The following is a 24,596-nucleotide window of genomic DNA, read 5'->3' as shown; positions in this document are numbered from 1 at the left end:
TGTGCACACCAGGTAGAGTTGGCACATGGTTGCATCATTATTGCGCGCAAAGGATAAAAATAATCTTATGTGAAGGTGATGATCAGAATAAGCATCCGTTAATAACCTTTCTGATCATCAACCTTTCAAAATCAAAGCTGCGTTTTATTCTGAAACATAACAGGAAGTCGCCTGACTTTGCCCCGCCGGCTTGATTACGCGTCGCTTTGAGCGCGGTAGCTGTCAGATAGTGGAGACAGACGGAGAGAGGACACCCACCCTGGTCGCCTCGTCTTACTATATCAAACCCTCCTTCACTCGGCGCCTCCAGAAAGGCATTTCACCGCTCCAACGGCCGTGCAGCTGCTGGGCGGACCCGCATTTTAATACGCAAATTTAGCGCAAAATTACCGCGTTAATTTTTTTTTTCCTCCGGAGCTGATAAAGTGTAAAGAAGCTAGAGACAGGGGAGAGACATGGCCACGACAACCTGTACGCGATTCACAGACGAATATCAGCTATACGAGGAGCTGGGAAAGTGAGTATCAGCTGTTTTTGATGCGTTTGTGTCAGGTTTGGGTTGCGTCTTTCCGGTGCGGGTGTGTGTGAAGTGTCTTATGGATGAAGGCTGGTTTCCAGTCTGTGCAGAGCAGAGCTGAGCGACTCTGCAGGCCAGCAGTGTTGTGTGTCTGCTGACTGTGTGTGTGTGTGTGTGTGTGTGTGTGTGTGCTTTTTCGGGATGACAGCTCTCAAAATACGCCGCTCGCTCCCTCTCTGCACAAGTTAATGTCTCCCTGGAACACATGCTTGCTCTTCTCAGAACATTTTGTCATGTGCGTTTCGAGGTAGTCACGAAAAACTTGCGTAAAATGCACCAGCGCGCATGATATTTGCAGTTACACGTAAAGATACAGACAAACGTGGGGTGTCAGAGATGTGTTGCGGTGCAACCATTTGAACCACACATGCAAAGAAGCCAACTGCGGTTCATAGTTAGTATTTTCCACCCAGAGTAGCAGTTGCATGACTTTTACGGAGAGCTGGGGTTCATAGATCTTCAGATGTGGTGAATGCAGTCAATGTGCATGAAAATTGAGTATTTCTGGTTGCACACATGACAGTCACTGTGCGGTGTGATCAGATATCCTCTTGGAGAATTAAGTAACGTCATCTGCAATGCTAGAAAACAAAGATCTGCACAAGGAAACGCATTCTTGTACAGGATGTTTTGTTGTTGCCGTCTTTTGAAATCAAACTTGCCTTGGACCTCTTTACTAAATTAGTGTCATCTGGATTGACACGTTTTGTAGTTTCACAGCTACACTGCACACTATGTGAAGTGAGTGACAACTGCCGCTTCCTTAGGAGGCTCTTTTGCAGCAGTGTGGTGGCAGATAACACGAGATATGACATTCTGCACTTGCACCCGGCAAAACAACTCCCATCCATCTCCAGTCATAAAACTATTGTTACTGTACATGCAGAGTATCGAAGGACTGGAAACAGACACAGATTTCCATATCAGTCATAGTTAGAAGGGACGCTGTGCAAATATTCCAGCAAAATATAAAAAAATATTGTCCTTGTCAACAAATATCTGTAAATACACTGCAGAAAAATCAGCTGTGGGGCCATAGCAGACTGAAAAGTAGCAAAATGGAGTTTGAATGTCATGAACTCGATCAGCACTCACCATGTCCATAATCTACGAACAACTGTTAAACTAAGTCACTCAAAGTGCATTCTACTAATGCTTTAATAGAGGGAAAGCAAGTTCAGTAATGCTGCCTAAAAGTCATGTTTAGCTTCCCACACAGTGGACAGGACAATTAGAGCAATATCATAAGATTTAAAATGAGCACAAGGCTTTGTAAGGTCACCAAACTCACTTCTGAAAACTGGAGACATTGTTTAAAGCTGTTTGTAATCTTTATTTTTAAAAATAAATGGCCCAGAATCGGCCAGAACTCGGCACGCCAGATGAAATTAGCTGGGCCGGGTCCTGTTGTCCGACTCTGCTGACACTTGGTATGAAGGACGCCCCAGAATCGGGCCAAATCAGCTGGCCCAATTCCGGCTGCCGACACTGCCATCACTGGGCTGTTATCAGAAATGACCTGGCCCAGCATCGGCCTGAACTCGGCACGCCAGAAGAAATTAGATGGGCCACATCCAGCTGTCTGACTCCTGCCTGCTCCAGGGGTGTCCGAACTTTTTTGAATGGGGGCCAGATTAGATCACGTAAAAATACTGGGGGCCAGCTGCTTCTTGCATTGTGTGGGTCAGTGGTTCCCAGCTGGTGGGTTGCGGCCCAAAAGTGGGTCACGGGTCCATCCTGAATGGGCCACAAATGACTCGCAAACAAGTCAAGTTTGTGAAAGCCACACTTTATTTTTAAGTACGGTGAATTCCTGCTGTAGAGTGAATGATTGATGGACAGCTACTTGACAGAGACAGCAAACTAGCTCAACGACATGGGCAAACGCAAGTATGACACTGAATGTGTTAAACTGTGTGGACCTTGAACTAATGGGCTAGGACAAATCTGGACCCCGAGGCTGGACCAGTTGGGAGCCACTGATATGGGTTAAAAAAACAAACAAACATGCACCAATGACACAAACATTACCGTTTTATCTTTCAGTAAAAAAGTACTCAACTTTCCACCTCTCCTGAAAGTAGCAGTCCCCGCTTTTGACTTTATGCTTTTTTGCTGTTGTCATGTTTGCAACCTAGCAGGAAACATCTTATGTCAGGTAATTGTTCGTATGATTTAGGCCTGCCCCCGACTAAGAATTTTCCTAGTCCACCAATACTCGTCATTTAGGGCCAGTAGTCGACTAGTCGCCCGCGTTTTTATGATATTAATGTAATGATTAAATGATATATTTTGTTGGTTTGAGTTGAAGGTGTGAGAAAGAATAGTATCAGTAACATTGTTAACACTGTGCTACATTACAGAGAAATACAAAACCGTACTAATGAACCTTCATTAATATAGGCCTATATTTTATCTACAAGTGCACGTCACACACTGAGCGAGCCGCCTGTTAATGACGCTGTGGGCTAATGGGCATGTAGCTACTTCCATGTTTCAGATGATACGTCATGTTTGTAGTCGACCAATGAAGATGAGTTTACATATCACCTTGGGTTCGTCCTTCACCTTCTCAAAATGATCCCACACTTTGGATTTCCTGCCCGACATGTTATTAACTAGCCTGTGGAATAACCGCAGGTACCAGCCCTGGAAATTAGAGGCCAGGCACATGCTGCGTCTTTAACCGCCTGGAAAACCCATGGTATTCTTGCACCTTTTTTGTGCCAGTTTTCAAGAGTGCGGCGGGAGGTTGCGTCTGAGGTTGCTAAGCAAACTTAACAAGCATCGTATAGCCTGTTTACCTGAAATCCTGAGTGCAGAGCTGATCTTCTTCCAGGTGTGTAGGCCTATTGTCAGTAGGACAGATGTAAAGCTCTGGGTAGCCCTGCACTAACATGATCAACTTTTCTGTATTTATCAGCCTGAATATTTACGGAAGAAGGGAAAGATATTTGTCGGCTGTGGTTGGTTTGTAACCTGAGCGTGGCCACTTCCTGTGTCTGTCCAAATTAAACTCCCACATGATCCAGTCTTATAGGTTTTGATTTATTTTGACGAGACGCAGCTCTTAGTCGAGTTTCACGTTTTTTTCTCATTTTACAGCTAAACTTGACACTAAAATATGTTTCTGAAAATATCTGAGGCAAGAAATAGGCGATGCAGTAACATGATTCATATTTGATCAACACTGCCTAATTTGACTGCTGTGTTATAGACTCCTCTGTAGTGATTGGTTGTTTTTGGTGTGCTGCGGTAGATTCTGGTAAATGCCATTCAAAGCAGTAGTCTCATGTGTCATGTACATTTTTCACAATATAATAATAGTTTCAGCAAAAATGACACAAAGATATTTTCCGCAACGTAACCAACTGTTGCTTTAAGACTGTATAGTGCAACATTATAGTTATTGTATTGTTATGACAGGGCGGAGGAGGAAGGGGAACAAATGAGAAGTCACTCCTCATCAGGCGCTCATTGTTTACATTGCTGCTGTAGGGTGTCATGGGTCGCGCTGGTGTTGTTTGATTACTATGCATATCACTTGTTATTTACTGATAGCTTGATTGGCTCCATGCTGTTTAGGCAGCCACCTCTGGGATGATAGCGGCAACGACAACAAAAACAACCAAAATATTCAAAATTACAGTGTGCAGTGTGTGTCGTACTCTTTTGTGGTTTCATGGAATTGGGAAAGAGGCTAATTTAATGCACAGTGAAGTGTACTTTTTGGTTTGTTTGTTTCATATATGTATATACCCACGTTTCTCAGAATGCATTTTGAAACCCTCTCAAGAATAAGTAAGCATTTTTGCTTTTTTTTTTGCTTTTGCTAGTGTTGAGTTACAACTGTCAGTAGACAATATTGTGCACAAGAGTTTTTTTTTTAATCTCAATTTGTAGTGTTTTTGCGGAGAAAATCAAACATCAAGATATTTGTGACCAAATACCACTATGTCGATATTGCGAAGATATTGTAGCGCTAACTATCGATGCTCTCACAGAATCTTTACACAATGAGATTTCTGATGAATAGTCATCAGTAATGTGGATTTAAGTGGGTAGAGGCAAATGACAGAACAGCTGGAACTGTCCTGTAAGTTCAGAAAATTACACCACTTTACTGTAATGCAGCCTTTAAAACCAGGAAAAGACAACCCTTAATATTACGATATCCAAAAGTCGATATCTAGTCTCATATCACTATATCAATATAACATCGGTACATTGCTCAGCCCTGCTTGCATGATTAGGTGTTCCTCCAGATTTTTATAATTTAGAGGGCTAAAAAGCCTACAAGATGGCCGCCTGTAGACACTTCAGGCCCGTCCCAATACCCCCCTTAGCCCTACCCTTTGGCCCTACCTCTATATTTGTGCGTTCCCGCGAGGGGTAGTGGTGTCCCAATTCCTTTTTGCGTGTAGGGGTGGGGGGCACAACGAGGGGTGGTGGGTATGAAACTAGCCCTTCGGAGCGAGAGATTTCAGATGCTGACTTGGCAGCGAGGGGTACACGTCGCCATGGCTACCACCGAGCAAGAGATGAGGAAAAAAGTTCAGCTAACGTTAGTGTCGTCAGGTTGCTTGTTAGCTAGCTAGCTAGCTAGCTCACACTATCTGGCGTCTGTCATCTGTCCTGTTCTGCAAAATTGTCGGACTTTTCACATTACGATAACACGCCAGCTAGTATAAATATGCTGTCTCGTAATGTTAGCTAGTAAGCTAGCTAGCAGAAGTCCCCTGTCATCTGTTGTTCATCAAACGAAGCATGATGAATGCGGCAAACGCGATCGGTAGGATGAATGAGACTCCATTGTAGATGCTGGCTGGAAAGGTAGATGCCTCGCAGCTTCCTGTTTAAAATAGTTACGTATGCGTGAACGTAACTGACATGGTGATGTAGTGAGTGGTGTCCCAATTCCTAGGGAAAGATTTCTACCCCTACCCCTCGTTGCTTCATTTTGAGGGCCAAGGGGTAGTGGACAAGGGGGGGTATTGGGATTGGGCCTTACACTCTTATTTGAAAGTGGTTTTAAGGCAGATTCTGTAAAGGTCCAGTGTAAAGGATTTATGGGGATATATTGGCACAAATGGAATGTAATTTAATAAGTAGGTTTTTAAGAGTGTATAGTCACCTGAAAAAAAGAGATGTTGTGTTTTTGTTACCTTTGAATGAGCTGATTATATCAAACAATATCAATATCAATGTAGGCAGCGGATCCTTGTCCACAGAGATTGCCATGTTGCACCCCCTTGTTCCCACTAGGGTTACAACAGTATACTAGGGCTGCAGCTAACGATTATTTTCATTGTCGACTAATCTGCCGATTATTTCTTCGATACCAATTCACGTTTAAGCAATCAGTGCCAAGTTTCTGTACCTAAGAGGGTATTTTGGTGAGAGCGTGCTGCTTTCTGGCTGCGATGCTGCCGCCAGAGTTGATCGCCGTCAGTCTAAATCAGTGGTTCCCAACAGCATCCAGATTTCTCTGCATTCATCAGTTCAAGGTCCACACAGTTCAATATATTCAGTGTCATACTTTCACTTGGCCATGTCTTCAAGCAAGTTTGCTATTTCTGTCAAGTGGCTGTCTGTTAGTCCCTCACTCTACAGCAGGAAATGGCACTTCAAAATAAAACCTCTGTGCCTGAAATTTACCGTACGTCTTTCAATACACTTGCGGTCCATTCAGAATGTACCTGTGGCCCACTTTTGGACCATGACCCACCAGTAGGGCTGCAACTGCTGCAGTCTGTCTCTCCCAAACCCCCAAATTATGTCATCTTTTGTCTTGTTTCGTACTCACGCCAAAGGGATTTAGTTCACCGTCATAGGAGAGTGTGTAAAGCTGCCAATATTTGAACATTAGAAGCTGCAATAAGAGTATTTTGAGGTACTTTCATAGTACTTTTCTATGAAAAACCGATTAGTCGACTACTAAAATAGTTAAAGATTATTTTAATAGTCGATTAGTCATCAATTAGTAGACTAATCGTTGCAGCCCTACAGTATACCAGTTTAAAAGTATACTGTGCTATGAAAATTGACGGTTATTGTACCGTGTACATTTGCTTATCTATGATATTTAAAAAGATATACGTGAATAGAGAATCTCACCCTTTGTTTTTAACATATTTTCAAAAGGGAGACTTTTTCATATACTTCAATTAGGAAATTTTTCAATTACAGTAAAGCTTTTTCAACCAAAAATAACCCTTCCGTGGATTCTATGAAACTGCGATATTTTCTGAGATGGTTATCATACTGTGAAATCTCATATCGTTACACCTCCATGTTCCTACAGTGGCCCATAACAGACAAACCAAACACAGGCTCTGTATAGGGCCATTCGGTTTTCACATCAACCACTGCTCCGCTTCAATGGCATCCAAAAAACACAGTTTTTATTTACCCATTTATTTGTTTTTACCTGAAACTCCCTTAATCAGTGGTGTTTTTTTTTTTTGTTTTTTTTTTTTGATTACCTGGCCCATTTGTTTCTGTTTTCCGGAGAGGAAGAGACCTCTGCAGATAATTCTGAAGGAATTTTAAGGGAGACATTTCAGCTGGTTGCAATCTGCAATCATTCCTGGACACCTCTAAATCTCCCTAAATCTTACACACTGCTATTTTAAGGTATATTTTTAGGTGGTAACAGGTCTTTATGGCAGCTCATCTGACATCTTCAAGAGCAGGTGAAACTCATGTCTGTAGCTCGTCAACCAACAGTCATGGATTTTAATGCCAAGAGAAAGAAAAAGAAATGACTAAGGAGGGAAAACACCAAAAGGCTTTATTCTGAGTATCAACACTCACTGATAACTTTATTCCTGTATTCCTACATTGCTCTATGATTATGAGCAATGAACAGTTAACTGCCCCAGCAACAGGTGAAAGTTGTATACTTTGAGTTATATTGGCATATTTTTGTGAAACAGTGTTGTCTGGGACGCAAGTTTTTTAGAGCCCCCTTTAAAGCGTACAGGTGGTGAGTGTTTGATACTTAGAACGTATGTGTTTGATGGGGTGTTCCGTTTTCTAGATATTTGAAGAAGCCCAGTATGATAGATTGGGTGGTGGTCAGCTATTAATGGTTGGTCGTCTGCCACACTGAATGCTATGGCGCCGGGTTCAGACTGATATACAGCATTGCATCCCAGCTGTGCTCAGTTCACCCCTTAAGTAATAAATATTGTTAGCAGGGAAGGTTTCGCCTGCCTAACTCTAATATATCTCACACCCACTGAGACTTCCCGGCTCTTGATTAAAAAATACATTTGTGAAGAATGCACCAGATCAAATGTGTAGGCCTGGCTGTGTTCAGATAAATCTAAGCTTCTACACAATACACTCCAGTCAGAAGCGCTGGCTTTGAAACTCTCTGTGTGAGTGGGAGAGACTAATCTGTATGCCCTCGCCGCACTGCAAAATATCTTTCATAGACCAATCTTATTATTCACCCAGCCACATAAAGCTTGAAGGAAAGAGCGCAGGTGTGAATGGCTTGGCATCCTCATGATAACGCTCTCTGTGACTTTGTAATACTAATCCAGCATCTGAGGAGAGCTAATTGTTGCGCGCTCACTCTCTAATGGTGTCACTTTCTTAGCAAGGCTTGTGACATTTAAGCTTCGTGCCTTTGCTTTAGTGTGTCTGGCCCATTTATTACAAATCATGTCTGCCGTACTAAACTACGAGCACCACAGCATCCTTTGAATAATGGTTGGCAACAATGTTAATGACATAATTTGTGTGGTAAATGGGCTGAAGTATGCTGAAACACTGTAATGGTCTTCAGTTTTTTTTTTTCAGTGTTTTGCAGTTACAGTTAATAATCAAGCAGTTTTTTTAATGCTCCATACAGAGAACCTCTAAACCCTGCATTTTCACAATGATATGAACAGTCACACAGCCTTGAATGTTGCTTCCTGTCACAGTTACTCACTGAGAAAGAAACACACTCAAAAGGGCACCTCTCAAAAGTCTGTCCTTCTGTCACACAGCTGCCAGAAACAAATCTGTAACGGCAAGCAGAGCTTATGCAAAACTCCTCATCGTTTTTCTTTGGTTTTGATATCCTGTTTTCATCTCCGTTAGACTTGAAGCTTCAGAGTATAGATTTACAAATCCTAATTCTACAGTGCGCAAGTCTCCTACACCACAGGCAGCTTGCGAGACTGTAACAGCACACCAGACGCTCGGAGTTATCCGGTTACAAAATACCCTTGACTGCTGAAGGCACCAATTTTTTGCAAAAATAATTTGAGGTTAATTTAATCTGTGCATGTCCATGCTTCTGGGTGTCAGACCAGACTTTGAAAAGCAATCATTCACGACCTGTTACCCTTTTTAAACTGTGTATGTGTGTTAAAGCATTTTTAGCCCTGACGTCGGATACTTACCTCACAGAGTGTGAACTTTCCAGGCACAGCTGTGGAGTTTGGTGTCAATAATTTGTTTGTGTGTGGCTGGTGTCGCCCATGCAATGCTTACACACAACTTTTGGGTCGTATTTCGCCGCGGCACACATGGTCGCCATGGAAAGCACTCTGTAAGCGTGTTGATTCTCTGGCACTACTTTAACCAGACAGTATCAATCCTGAGATGAGGCATGTCGAACTCAGCTTGTTGTTGTTGTTGAAACAGTGTTGGAATACCCTGGGGATTCTGCTGGGTTTGTGTCTGCACACAGACAATTCCCCCAGTGTCTGCTCATGTAAGTCTCAGGCCAGCTGGTCTCACAACTTTCACCTTTGACCCTGACCTTGGTGGTCGTCTGTAATGTCCTCAGTGTGGAGGCAGACCAGCGGCACCAGTCAAACTTTTGCTGTAAACAGTGGCAGTCAGACTGGGGTGGATCTAACGTTACAGGTCAGGGCCGGCCAAGGCTGTGAAGTCAGGTCCTTAGTAGATGTGCAATAATTGGTCAATAGGTCAGTCAATTGATTAATAATTAGCTATTTAACCGTAAACCGCAATAAGAATTTCGTCTGATTAGTACTATCAGATGAAACGTTAAAATATTGAATGTAGTAAACTGGTGCTACGGCGGGAAATAATGAGATAGTGGAATTTGCTGCTCAGGCTGGAGTCATATGTGCCACTAGGAAAATGCCATGATGCCGCTTCTGGAAGATGACTACAGCACCCCTCAACAAGTTTATGAACCAGATGCAGAGGTGAACACCTGTGTGAGAGACAAACCTTCTTAATTGGTGGAAAGGATCAACAAACTTTCTGTTGCTGCTGTTACGTAACAGTCAGTTTAACGTCTGTCTGTTTAGCACGAGCTAACATAGCAGCACCGGCTAACATACATACCATCTTAAAATGTCACCTTGGGCTCTTGAAAATAACACAGGGCATGTTTCTGTGCCTTGACTATGTTCTGACATTTTATTGACAAAAAAGGTTATTGATGAATTGAGAAAATAACTGGTAGATTAATTGATAATTAAATAATTGTTATTTGCAGCCCTATTCTCTGCCAAGTGTTGAATTGTTTGCTTATGGTATTTGAAGAGAGATATTTTTGTCTTAAGGCCTGAGGCTGCTGAAATGTGCACTTTTTATGGCCAGATGCATCCAGATATTCAGAGTTTCCTGCTGCAGTTTCATTTAAATTTTGAGTTATTGTTTGTGGAACCACCGAGTAGCAATGGTGCAAATTGGCTTTGAGACATAACTGTAAAATTAATGGACGTAGCCATTTTGAATTCACCCATTGGTTTGTGCATCGGCTGTAACCCATCGGCTGTATTCGGCGTCTGACTTCCGGCAGACGGCGATACAGCCTCTGGGGGCAGACCCCCGATTTTTTGGCATTCCGGTTTGATTTGGGCGGAGGAGGCGAATTTCCGTTTCCGATTTCCGTTTATATATAAGTAAATATGCTGAACCATTGTGATGGATTCAGAGTTTGCAGTGACGCCAATTATGTTCCGCCTTGTTAGTTCACCGCATGGACCGCTTAACTTTTAAACTGCAGCCAGCTCAAACGTGATTGGTCAATATCACGTGGACTACAAACAGCCTACAACCGGAAACCAGGGCTCTTCCGCTCTTCTTCCGGAGGCAAGATCTCCGGGGTTTGCCTACAGAGTCTGTATATAGAGACTAGGTTTGTGGACTCCTGTTTTGAAGCCTCGAATTCAGCACTTCGGTCGTCACATCTTGGTTTTTTGGAGCCAGAGGATGGTGCTGTGAAGGAGCGAGGGGCGAATCTGACTGAGAGGAAGGACCCGCCCTTAATTGCATAACTTTAAGCCTTAATAAAATGTAAACTGGTGAGTTATAAGAAAATCCAACCCCCTGTACAGTTGTCATGAGGGGAGTACCAGGCTGTAAACATGTTTATTTATGCTGTAAAGTTGGACATTTTAAAATGGTTGTCCTGCATCTGGAGCCAGCCTCAAGCAGGTGCTCAAAGCATCACAGTTTTTAGCACTTTCGTGTCAGCTTCATTTTCCAGCCCTGGAGGTTGCCGCTTGCTTTGGGTCAACATGCAAAAGTTTACACAAAGGTGGCTGTAAGGCACTATACTTTGGTTTTGGACCTGGTGTGAGTGTGGGTGCATCATGACAGGCTTTTCAAGGTAAAGGACCTATCACTGATGATGGGTTTGTGTCTTAAGAGCCCATTTTAGCCCTGGTTCTCACACGCCACTTATGTGCGTGTTACTTATAATCTGCTGACTCTGGTTGAGGGACCTCATGGGAGCCTATTAAGCAGACAAACCTGGCAGCATAGTCTTGTAATGTAGGTAGCTGCGCTTAACATGAGAGCAAGTGACATCGGGTCTGCTCACCGTTGGGCCTTGAAAAGTGCCAGCTGTGCAGAAAATGTTCTCCACAAAACCCTCAGCTATAGTGATTAAGTCGAGCTGAGGTCCTTCATCATTTTGTTTGTCATTCATCAAGAAGTTGCAGGTGTGCTGATGATACCTCTCCATTAACAGCCGATGGATAATCCAATTAGAGAAGCATGGACGTAATGTTTCGGCTGATGCACCAAAGCTTACTAAATGTTTTTTCTGTCTTTACAGGGGAGCCTTTTCAGTGGTGCGCAGATGTGTGAAGCTGTGTACAGGACAGGAGTATGCCGCCAAAATAATCAACACCAAAAAGTTATCTGCAAGAGGTAAGCACACACATACTTCAGGTTTTCATCACAGGTGTTGCTAATTCCTTTGTAACACAACATATACAAGGGCTGAGACCAGTGTCCTGTGTGCTGACCGGTTTGCATAGTGGGGTTTCAAACAAAAAGAGCGTAGTTGAATTTCACTATTATTTCACATGCTAAAAGTACAAGGCACAACCATACAAGAATGACTCATTTGTTCATAGTTTCTCTGTCCCAGTGGTCACCTCCCCACCTACAGTGTAGACAGTTATATAAGTGATATCTAACAGCAATTACCCTCTCAGATGGTGCTGCGTAGGACAGCATTTTTATCACATTGGGGTCTGTGTATGAGAAAAGGAGGACAATGGAACAGTTACAGAAGTTTGTGACGGAAAAGTAGAGCTACTACTGTGCTGCAGTGGCCCCTCTGTGGGCTATTCTGAACACCAGCTTCACCTTTTACACTGCCCCTGATTTCGGGATTCTGTGGTTTTAATTCTGTGTAATGCACAATGGTTGCCATTTTGGATGGGCTCTCGGGCTATCCAGGGGAGGCATGGGTGACACGGCTATAATCCCGTCCTCCCTGAGTCTGATTCCCATAAGCAGTCATGTTCTCACCACAAATGAACCACACCAGAGTTAGTTTGTAACCAGACCGAGACCACCTCTTCAAGAAGGTTTCAGTCCGGTTGTTTTGGTGCACACCCGAGTGCGATTGCTGTGTTCACACCTGCCCAAACGAACCGGGTGTACCCTGCCTTTCGCCCAATGTCAGCTGGGATAGGCTCCAGCCCCCCCCCCGTGACCCTCAAGAGGATAAGCGGTTATGAAAATGGATGGATGGATGGAAGATAGAGTCATTCAGGGTGCCACAGTTTATTCCACACTACTGAAGCTGCTCCTCTTTTTCTCCTCTTTGACTCACACTGAAGCATCCTGTAGCAAAAGTTAATCTCTGTTGCTTTCCCTGGAAGTCAACCATTAAATAATCAGTATGGAGAGAGGGATATTATAAAGCATTGAAGGCTCTTAGCTCTGAGTTCTTTAAAAGTGATTGCTATGAGTGAATTTGGTGATGGGAAGTTAAGCTCCTTCTACCGTTGCAGTCATTTTCAATAACTGGACGAAGCCAAATGCTTCATATTTAATATAATGTTTAAATATATGTTAATGTACCGTAATAATATTTTAGTATATAATCATTTTAATGTTTTAGTAAATCAAAAAAGATCCTTTAAGCACCTTAATTAGTGCCACAGGCTGTGCAGCCAGTAACAGTTTAAGCCAAAGCCAAGGCTAAATGCCACGACCATGAAGACCAATCCGGCACCACAGTGGTCGCTGTGGCTCTTCACACCACCACTTGCCCAGTGTAAATCTCCTGCTGCCTCTCCAGCCTCGTAACTGGAGCCCCACTCCCGAGGCCCTGCCAGGTGGCACCGCACTGATACTTGACTGTTAGCCTGCCTACACACACACACACACACACACGAACACACACAAACAGAGCCACTGCTTGTGTGTGAAAATGCCCAGTGTGGTGGAAGAGGCATTTTAACAGGCATTAGCAGAGGGCATCAACCTAGAATGTCTGGTCATATCTGTTTGTCAGTTTCAATCAGGACTGCATCATTTGTCAGTTAACCTGTGTGTTGTGTCAGTAATACTTTTTGTAAATGTGCATGATTTATGATAGTGTGCTCTTGTGATGACATGATGTGGAACAGGGATGTTTTTAAGGATCAACCAGCTGGAGACAGTGCGCACAGTTGTTTGAAAATGTTAAGACTAGAGAATGCAGACACTTGGAAACAGCGTAGTGTTAATAAATAAATTAGATGATGATGTAGTGCACTTTCGGCATTGTATTTCAACATGCTATTTCCAGCCGCAGCAGACATTATTAAAAATTAATATTGCTTCCTTGACTCATAAAATTTTGTGCAGTGAAAATATAAATCTGTTTTCTGAGGTTTTAAAAAGATGTACGATATACAGACCGCTGCTTTTTAGCTGTTTCAGCTTTTGTTACTTATCCATGACCAAATATGTAATACTTAAAGTTGGTATAATCAGTATTTTTTATAACAGTGTATGAAGTGATAAAGGGTCGCTCGTATTGATGAACATACAGATAATTATCAACCAGATTTATGGCTCTTCTCTGCTTCATAGTAGTGAGTTTAAAAGGGCTGCCCCCGAATAGTCGATGGAACTTTAGTTGACCAGAAAGGTCGTTAGTTGGCAAGATTTCATTGGTTGCTTAGTTGCAGACCTCATGTTTCCCAGGCGGTTAAAGATGTGACATGTGTACGGCCCCTAATTTCCAGGGCTGGTACCTGCGGTTATTCCACAGGCTAGTTAATAACATGTCGGGCAGGAAATCCAAAGTGTGGGATCATTTTGAGAAGGTGAAGGACGAACCCAAGGTGATATGTAAACTCATCTTCATTGGTCGACTACAAACATGACGTATCATCTGAAACATGGAAGTAGCTACATGCCCACTAGCCCACAGCGTCATTAACAGGCGGCTCGCTCAGTGTGTGACGTGCACTTGTAGATAAAATATAGGCCTATATTAATGAAGGTTCATTAGTACGGTTTTGTATTTCTCTGTAATGTAGCACAGTGTTAACAATGTTACTGATACTATTCTTTCTCACACCTTCAACTCAAACCATTGTGTTGCCCCGCCCAAAATATATAATTTGATAATTCAATTAATATCATAAAGATGTGGGCGACTAGTCGACTAATGGTCCTAAATGACGACTGTTGGTCGACTAGGAAAATTCTTAGTCGGGGGCAGCCCTACAGTTTAAGCCTCGTCAATGTTATTGTTAAGATGTTTGGCGCGCAACTTTATGATTCGCCCTTACCGCTCTCATAGCCTGGTTTCCAGCCACAGCATGCAGCTTTCTTTCTTTTTTTTAACGAAACAGCTCCAAAGACCCACTGCACACTACCTGCTCAGCACCACACAGCAAACAAAACACAATTAAAGACTTGATGATGGTCAGGAGCTGGTAGAGACCAAAAACAGAGCAAATAGACAGTGAATATTGGACCTAAATTTGCCAGTTGGGCAGAAACACGACTATAAGTGAATGATAATGTCACTCCGTTACTACTAGATGTGCACGTAAGCAACTAACAAGATCGTCATATGAATTTAACAGTGATGTGTTAATATCGTGTCACAGAATGTTTTCTGCTGCCCCTAAGTGGCCAAAAATTCAGTCACTGCAAGTTTAGATGGCTCAGTTTTTCCAACTTTCTTTAGTTTTTCCTTAGTAACTTTTTCAAGTGGATGTTTAGCACTGCTACTGTTACATAATATTTTCAATGTAGGAATGTATGTGTGTCCACAACATGGGAAAAAACAGGCATTAAGAGCTTATGTTGGAATTTTGCTTTGTATGTAAAAAATAAAAAAACAGACAAAAGAAAAAAAAAACAAGATGACAAACCTTTTCTAAAATATACATTGCCATTTGAATGCTGCGTGCCATCATCCTAGGCAGCAGTTGTCACACATTTTGACTCTACTTCAATGCAGCGAGCTGCTTTTAATGAGATTAAACCCATCCTAGATTATCCAGCTGCTATTAGCAGGAGGCTAACAGTTAATCCCAGCAATTGGCTCGATGAGACCCAAAGCAACACACACACACAATGAATAATTCACCTTTACGTTGTGCTATCATTGGACCTATACATTTCACTCTAGCTGCTTTATCAGGGAGTGCAGCTGCTTGCAGCTTCCCATCATATTTCTGAGGCACAGCATAATCTCCCTGCTTCTGCATCTGATAGGAGGACTGATCTGACCTGACTGGGTGGTGCACGAGGCTTGCGCTGCGCTCCTTACTAATGGATGAGCCATGTTCTATGAAACAGCAGAGCAGCGTTAGAGCCGGCAGAGCTGCTGCATACTACTTCTACTCCAGGTCCTATTCATAGCTCCATGACCTATCTGACATGGGCTGCCACAGCCAGGTTTTATGGCCGTCAGGATGACTTGCTGCTCCACTTTAGAAGTGGGTTTTGGTTTAGGTGGCTTTGTTGTTGCACTGTTTTTCAGGCAGCAGGTAAGGTTGCTGAGATTAGAGCCTTGGTTGCAGCAACTTAAGAGGAGCGTTTGCTCAGGACTGGCAGATGGAGGTGGAAGCCGAGGGGAGGGAGGGGTCATGCGAGAGAAGGCACCCCAGGCACTTGGCAGCTGAGGGCCATGCGCCTGTGCGCCTACATGCCTTTAGCACGGGACTCTCATCTGACTCTCTCTTTCTCTCTGACACACACACACACACACACACACACACTCAAACAGATATTCAGACAGACATAGCAGAGGAGCTGAGACTGCGATGCACTCTGTCAACTGCACAGTGAACTCTATCAATAATCTATTACCATCACAACAAGAACAGACTAAAGACTTCTAGTTAATTGCTGATAATATTACACACAAGCACACACAGCAAGGGTTCTCCTCTGTGTTTAATGTCTTTCAATCACTCCTGCCCGACCTCTTGCAGCCCTGAAAAGGTTAATGCCTATCCAACACATGTCAAAAGGAAATGTAGGCCAGGTCTGTTGGGCAAGGCTTCCAGCCAATCACAGAGCTTGTTTGTTGGCTATGATCTCTGGATAGAGGTTGCCAGAGGTTGCAGTATGGCCTTGTAATGTATCATGATAGAGAGTAGTTGTGTATATATACAGGTGTGTGTCTCTATGTGTGTGTGTGGTGTTTGAGATTTAGCTGCAATGCAGTAGCAGTGATCTGACCTGGTTTTGGCCAGCCAGCTTTGTGTCAATGTCAAATAACCAGGACAGATGTAGTCACCTCAGTGGAGTCCGTATTAAACCTTTAGTGTTAAGCCACATTATGAAGTCAGATCACATTAGCTGGAAGTACAAATGTAACTAAATCGTGATTTATTATTTGTCCATACTTTTTACGACAAATACACAGTGTGCTTCTATATTACAGCTGTATTTATTTTTATCACATGAAGATTTCATCACCTTTGTTTTGAGCATATTTTAGGTTAAAGTGGAGGATGACACTGACTGACCACTTTAACAGGCTCAGAGTTTTTCTTCGGTTGCTCCTTCTTAAGGGTTGGGCACTGTTCAGATTTGAACCCATGTCGGTACCTGGAATTTGGCAGCGGTACCCAGTGGTACCTTTTTTCAGGACTTAACTCTGAGCGTCTGTGGGATTATAAACTAGAGCAGAGTGTGCTGCTCTCTGAGCTCCGTCCAGAGACAGCACACTCTGTTCAGCCTAGGTTGCAAAATATAGATTGATACACTTATTCAGTGGCTTTTTATTAGGCATCAACCTCGTGTTTATCTGTATATTATCGGAAGAGATAGACTTAAAGCGTAAATGAACGTTTCAGGTCGTGGTTACAGCCGTCAGACGTAGTGAGGTCACATGGAGCTGCGTGTGAGATTTGAGTGAAAAACATATCCGATACCTTGAGGTCTAGATACCTCATTTTACACACATTTTTCGATTAAATGATTTGTCGACTAATCGAAGAAATAATCGACAGATTAGTTGACAATGAAAATAATCAGTAGTTGCAGCTCTACTGGTGGGTCACGGTCCAAAAGTGGGCCACAGGTACATTCTGAACGGACCGCAAGTGTATTGAAAGACGTCAAATTTGTAAAAAGAAAACACACAATTTTTAAGTACGGTAAATTTCAGTCACAGAGCTTTTATTTTGAAATACCATTTCCTGCTGTAGAGTGAGAGACGAACAGACAGTTTCTTGACAGAAACAGCAAACTTGCTTGAAGACATGGCCAAGTGAAAGTATGACACTGAATATATTGAACTGTGTGGACCTTGAACTGATGAATGCAGAGAAATCTGGACCCTGTTGGGAACCACTGATCTAGACTGACGGCGATCAACTCTGGCGGCAGCATCGCAGCCAGAAAGCGGCATGCTCTCACCAAAATACCCTCTTAGGTACAGAAATTTGGCACTGATTGCTTAAACGTGAATTGGTACTCTACGATGTAATTTGGTCAGTACCCTTAAAAGTACCCAAGCACCTAACCCTACTTACTCTGTCGTTAATTTGTATACTGAATCTCGTTACATTTTTCTGACACTGCGATAAAATTTCCTGCCAATGCCCAAGCTTTACCTTAAATTCAGAGGCTGCATGATGACACTATGTCCCTCCGTCCTGACCGCCTCGACCACAATGCAGATCATACCCAACATTTCCCACCTGACAAGAGTCACACTGATGCTGCGAGTCAAATGTTCTGAACAGTGGTTATATCTGGCTCTATGTCTTTGTGGCTGTCTTTTTACATCTCCTCCCCTCTTGAGACTTCAGTCCTCACTGGTGATGATTAACCCAAATTCATTCCTCTCCTCTCTGCTCCCCCAACACATAGACAGACTTCACTGAATGCCGTCCTTGGGTTATCTCACTCAGTGAACATAGTGCTTATGTTCTTCTCTGCAACCTATCTCCTCCTGCTTGTCCTCTTATCTCCGCTTCCTCCCTCCTTCCCCTCAGGACCAGTCCTCATCCTGCTTCCTCTCCCAGCACTCTCATTTCTTATTAACCTGCTGCATCACTAGCACAGGATTGTTATCTGACTGGTCGGCTGTTTGAATGACTGACTAAATATATGAATTTTTAAAGCAGCCTGCACTACCACTGCTACTTCGCCACAGTCGGAAACTCATTCCTGACAGCACCACACCAAGGAGGTCCTGTTTTGATCCCATGTGTTGGCTACAAAAAAGAAGAAAACATTTTATTGCCTTGAAGAAAACCTGAGGCCTGTACTACCAAGCCAGTTGAACTAATCCAGGATATCTTTTCGTCATCTGGCTTGACTAACCCTAACACTGGCCGTCTGGATAACCAGGCTACGAGGCTGGTTATCAACTAGTTCAGCCAACTCTGGGTTTTCCTATCCAGCCACAAGCTCGTTCATGTGAAAGAGGCGGGGGTGTTAATTATGAGAGACATCATCAGAAGCATGAAGGAAGTAGGCTGCTGTATATGATTTGATCCTGTCTGCGACTGCATGACAGTAACATGTCAGTGGCGTGAGATGTAAAACATCAAGTAAAGCATGGCATTGCCCTTAATTACCTCATTAAAACTGCTGATGGTGAAAAAAGTTGACGTATCACAAAATAAATCAACAGCTCAGCATGTCTGGTGGCAAGATGCTTTGCTAAGTTAGATATGTTAGCTCCCTCAGTCAGTGTCGGTTTAAAACATCTTTTTTACAGATGGGCTTTGTGGTGTCTGCGGGCTTGCCCTGACTGTGACGTGGGAGCAGAGCTACTGTCACACAATCTACGCAATTTGGAGGAAATAAGGCTCTTGTTAAAACTCTTTTGTTCCTAATTCTTAAATAAAATGGGTTGTTTTACCGTTTGTAAAGGCAGGGTATGGCGATACCTTTCTAGTATGGGTATACCGTGCAACACTAAGTATCACACCAATCCTCATTGAGATCAGTGGTTCCCAACTGTTGGGTCCGGTCCAAAAGTGGGTCGTGGGTCCATTCTGAATGGACCGCAAGTCAAAGATGTCAGATTTGTAAAAGACACACTTTATTTTGAAGTACAGTGAATTTCTGGCACAGAGGTTTTATTTTGAAGTGCCGTTTTGAGTGACTAATGGACAGCTACTGACAGACACAGCAAACCAGCTCGATGACATGGCCAAATGCCAGTATGACGCTGAATGTCTTTTTTCAGCATTGGCAGTATAAAAACAAAATCGGGGAGTGCAGCAAAATGCCGCCTGCCTACTTTTGTTCATACAGAATGCACCTTTTTCGGGGCAATGGGGGGCATGAGCAAGTAACAAAACGCGTAGCTCAGCATGTGACGTAAACAGTGACGTGGGAGGGAAGCCGCGGCTGGTCAGGCGGCGATTCTTTCGTAAATCGGCCCATTCTTCACCGTCCCTGTCATCTGACGGTTAATGGCCTCTTCGTTTGCGAGGGCAAGGAGGGCGCGCAATTCCTTGTCTCCCCAGTTGCTCATCTTTACAGTGTCTGTCAGGTTTGTGTTTCCCTCTTGCTACTAGCTGCTCGCTAATTCCTGCTATCAGCTGTTTCCTGTTTATCCACCGTCAGTGGCTTGTACGTGCGGTGTCATCAACAGCTCATCCCACAAGTCTTCAATAGCCCCTCCCGTGGCAGAAGGCCGCCTCGGTCTGTTTAAACTAAAAGGGTTCCGCCAATATGACTATCCTACGAGGTGGAAAATTGAGCACCTCAGATCAACTTGCCAATCCGCCTCTGTGTGTATAAACGCTCGCAGCTGGCCGGCAAAACGGCCAAACATTCGTGGAAAATCTGACAGTGTGAAAGGGGCTAATGACGAAGGAGAAATCTGGATCCCGTGGCTGGACCAGTTGGGAACCACTGGCCTAGAAGATGTCAGCTCATACCAGGTCACATCAGAAACATTAATATCATACGTATGAAACGAGCCAATGTAATACATTCGTAGTTTGCAGGAACGTCTAATGCCAGCATTTTCCTCTGGCAGTCGAGCTGCTGTTCAACCACTCACCAGTTTTTATTCTCAGCATGTAAAGAAATCCAAAAGCAAGCACAGACTCGCTGATCAGCTGGATTTGTATTCAGAACTACAGCTGTGGGAACATCAAATAAGACGATGATACCTGAGACCATCTTGTCGATTCTCCACACTTCCCCTTACCCCCAGGTTATCTCACACAGTACAGACGCTGTTCCTTCTTTATGTGCAGTGCTTGTGAAGAGCCGCCATAATAAAACCTCGTATGAGTGGTCTGCATTGGACAGATCATCTGTCATTCACCATGTTGGCTGTAGGTTTATCTCCCATTGATCCAGCCAGCCTGGAGTAAAGGAGCTGAACAGAGACCTTCCTTGCTACAGACGAGGTTGGTGTATCCATACAGGTTTCCAGTCTCAAAGATGAAGCGAGGCTAGAAAGACGGGCAGTTAACTATTTTAATTCTTATTTGCTTAATAATAACAGAATGTCGTGTCAACATTATTGATCCAGTATGATTGATATACAGGGCTTTACTTGAGAGCTCAGTATGTTGATAAGAAGTAAAGGATGGTGTCCTCCTTAAATTGATTGATGTTTAGTAAAACCTTTTACCTTTACATGCAGCTACATAGTTTCCAGTGCAGCCGTCTGTCATGCAGTTCTGCAAAGACGTGTAGATAACAAAGGCCCCGTCTGGCCAACTGGTAGACAAAGCTAAGATGAACCATTGCGCTCACTCGGAGTCAAATCCGTTATATCAGCAGATGCCACTGACAGAATGAAGTACGATGCTTGTGCTCATGACATGTTTTCAGCCATTCGATGTTGTAGTATGATAAATGGCATATCTGGGAGCATGTTGCAGTTGATATTTTTTTTTATTGGGGTTAATGGGGAACTTATCCATAGTCAGTAAATTACATACGGTAGATATCTGACGGCACATCCCAAGTTTGGAGAAGCGGCAGGAGTGCAGAAGCCATGCAATGTACCGCTGTCGATGGGTGGTAGCAGCAAAACTTACTTTAGCCACCTAAAAATCTCCACCTAAAAACATCTATAACAGTTTCGGTGTTATAAGTATTTCAACGCTTTAGCTTTCCGACAGGCGGCTCGTTCTGACAGGTAAGCGGGCTTCAGTTCCCCATCTGTGCTCTCGTCAGAGCCACCAGACTCCACTGACAAAAACAGCAAGCAATTGACACGTTTGTCTCCCTGACCAGGTATGAGGGGTGACGAAGTTTTGACCCTCAAGGAAACAAAACAAGATACATGCTTTGGCTTTTCAACATAATCCCCCTCAAGGGCAAGACACTTGCTCCAGCGGTGCTGAAGCGCCTTTATCCCAGTGGAAAAGAACTCTTCAAGTTGGGACCCGTCACACACTCTCCCTGCCACGCTTGAATTCTTGTTCCCAGCGTCTGACTGAGGCATATGAAGGGGCATTGTCATGTTAAATATTGAGCAAAACTTCGTGGATTTTAGATGGTGACATTCCTTTGAGATGAAGATATTTGATCACAGCACGATACTCCAATTTCTCCATTTTCAACAAATCACTGACACTGTTCACTTCAAGAATCTGCAAAAATAAAACAGAAGGAGTTCGAAACATGAACATGGTTAATGATAATAAGGACAGGAGGTAGATTAGAAAAATTTTGTCACATTTGGTGACTTTCAGAAATTCAAATTAAGCTGTTTAATCGCCAAAGCCACACATGAACACAAACAAAAAAAAGAAGAAACTGATATAAAGGCTTCAGTTCCCCATTGAGATTACTGCCTTTACTATATTCAGAACATAGTGTACACTAACTGTTATCTTACTACATAATGATGAAAACTCTGTCTGTGTGTCTGTTCCACGTTTTTCTCCTCACTGACTTGGTCAATCCATATGAAATTTGGCACAGTGGTAGAGGGTCATGGGAGGATGCCAATGAAGCAATATTACATCAATTCGCCAAAGGGGGGCGCTATAGCAACCAATTGAAATTGCAAACTTTGAATGGCCATATCTCATGCCCCGTATGTCGTAGAGACATGAAACTTTGCACAGAGATGCCTCTCCTCATGAGGAACAAATTTGCCTCAAGAACCCATAACTTCAGGTTATATAGATTTTCCGCCATTTTGAATTTTTTGAAAAACACTTCAAATGGATCTCTTCCTAGGAAGTTTGAGCGATCTGCATGAAACTGGGTGAACATAATCTAGGGACCAATATCTAAAGTTCCCTCTTGGCAAAAGTTGGAAAACTTCCTAAAACTGAGCTTCTATAAGGCAATGAATATTGCAGAGGGCGTGGCTCATCACATAAAGGTGTATAACATCTCAAGGGTTTCACCCATCACCACGCAACTTTGTAGGCATATGACCACACATAATCTGAGGGGACCCCTCCATTATTGACCCCATCAAACAAAATGGGGGCGCTAGAGAGCTAATTTCTTATCTAGGCCTAACCGCCATATGGATTTTTACTAAACTTGGTAGATATGTAGAACAGGACGCCTCAAGGTGACTGGAGAAATTTAACTCTAATTGGCAACTGGGTGGCGCTATAACAACAGAAAAATGCTTGAAAATGGCTAAAATGCTGATTTTTTTTTTTTTTTTTTCTAATTTGTGGTATCAGCAGTACAGCTTAACGTCTGTGTCAGACTCCAGCCTGCTTCTCCAAACTGTGTGTGTGCCGGCTGACATCTACTGTATGCAATACATTGACTATGGATAAGTACCTCATTTAACCCTTCTTCAAAAGATCCAAACTATCCCTTTAGTCCAGCCAGGGTGAGTTCGGCTAGAGAGAGGCGTGATCCTTGATGGACAATAGCCTCACTTGGGGTGCTAATTCATGATGCCTCTTCCCTAATGATTAACAAATAAATTATTCAATGTATTTCTGATCATCTGTTAAGATACACTATTTTTGAAATGTTACCACACTGACAGTCTGAAATACAGTTTGTAACACAGGAATAACCAAACAAATGGGAAAAAAAAACATTCAGTGTGTCCGTAGTCCCCTCCAAAACCAAATGAAAAATTAAAGAATGAATCAATAATGTGAGCGAAAACAAAACTAGAAGCAGGCGGTGGTGTTCGGTGAAACAGCAGCAATCAGCAGTGTCGTATTCTTGAAACAGAAAGACAGCAACCAGGCTTTGTGCATATTAATTGCCCTTGCATTTTTTTTCCTCCTTCCTCCCTCCTTCTCTGTCCCCCCTTTCAACACTCCTCCACTCCTCTCTCCGCCTCGCTCCTCTCATCTTCTAAGACTATAATCACTGGGCTTACACTTCACTGTCACTCCTCAATGCCAGCGTGAATGTGTGCGCTCGTGATTTGCCAGTCTGTTTGTGTGCCTGCATGTGCTGTACGTGTTACAGTATGTGTACAGTTGTGTGTTTTTAAGCCCATGCAACTTGTACATGGGTGTGGGTGGCCACATGCATCTTCATGTTTATGCTCACTGCTGTGCTCTGCATGCCTGCACATACAGGGTGGTCCACCCCCTTGTGTGTGTGTGTGTGTGTGTGTGTGTGTTCTGTGCGTTTGTATGTGGGCTAAGATTGCTGCTTGCTCGATAACCATGGAACCATGGTTGGCTAGCATCATTAAGCTGTTATATAAGCGCGCACACACACACACACACACACACACACACACGTAAATACATAATCTACACACATACATAGTGTTCTTAGCAGACAATAAGTTAGTAGACCTGCACTCTGACTCACAGGGAATGATATTATAATTATGTTGCATTCATATCCTGATATATTTGTTTTGTTAAAACAGGATAAGCACTGTTAGTCACCACTGCGATGTGAAAATGCGGTGCAGGAATATGGAAAATTTGCATGCAAATTTTCAGCATGACAACTCTGCAAAACTATGGGAATGGTGCCATTTATCTATGTTGCCGTGTTCCATTTTGTCAGACAATATTGAGTCAAGCAGTAGCAGCGATGACCATGACCACCTTTTCCTGAGAACTAAGAAAAGAAGAAGCTGAGTCGATCCAATTTTGGAGGAGTACAGAACATGGTGAATCCCATTGGCTGACCACTTAGCTGTTGGGTGATCTCAAGCCATGTATCATCCTTTATTTGGTTGTTGAAGTAGTCTTGTAGCCTGGAAATCCAGACCCAAATCTAGAAAGATTTAGGGTCTGGCTGTGAGTAATGAAAATGGCCCAACTCGAGGGGCGGCACCAAGCATGCATTTGTAAATATCACTGCTCGCAATTGGATAACACTACGACCAATCACAACAATACACGGAGTGACGTATCCAGAGCGCTTTCTGGTAGATTAGACT

The 24,596-nt window shown here is 43.2% G+C and overlaps 1 protein-coding gene across 23 annotated transcripts in view; it reads left to right on the top strand.

Moving 5' to 3' along the window:
* The first annotated feature begins 205 nt into the window (after positions 1 to 205).
* camk2b1 (calcium/calmodulin-dependent protein kinase (CaM kinase) II beta 1) overlaps positions 206 to 24,596 on the top strand; it is a 130,155-nt gene continuing 105,764 nt past the window's right edge. For 17 of the 23 annotated variants that reach the window (XM_049578525.1, XM_049578521.1, XM_049578517.1 and 14 more), the window contains exons 1-2: positions 207 to 517; positions 11,622 to 11,716. In XM_049578525.1, coding sequence (XP_049434482.1) covers positions 456 to 517; positions 11,622 to 11,716 — 157 coding nt within the window. In that variant the 5' untranslated portion in view covers positions 207 to 455. Of the gene's footprint in view, positions 518 to 11,621; positions 11,717 to 24,596 lie in introns of all 23 variants that reach the window. The other 6 variants (XM_049578507.1, XM_049578505.1, XM_049578509.1 and 3 more) reach the window with 2 other exon arrangements.

The sequence above is a fragment of the Epinephelus fuscoguttatus genome, linkage group LG6, assembly GCF_011397635.1.
Source record: "Epinephelus fuscoguttatus linkage group LG6, E.fuscoguttatus.final_Chr_v1".
NCBI classification, from domain to species: Eukaryota; Metazoa; Chordata; class Actinopteri; order Perciformes; family Serranidae; genus Epinephelus; species Epinephelus fuscoguttatus.
The sequence above is the reverse complement of the archived record's forward strand: the minus strand, read 5'-3'. Positions and strand labels throughout refer to the sequence as shown.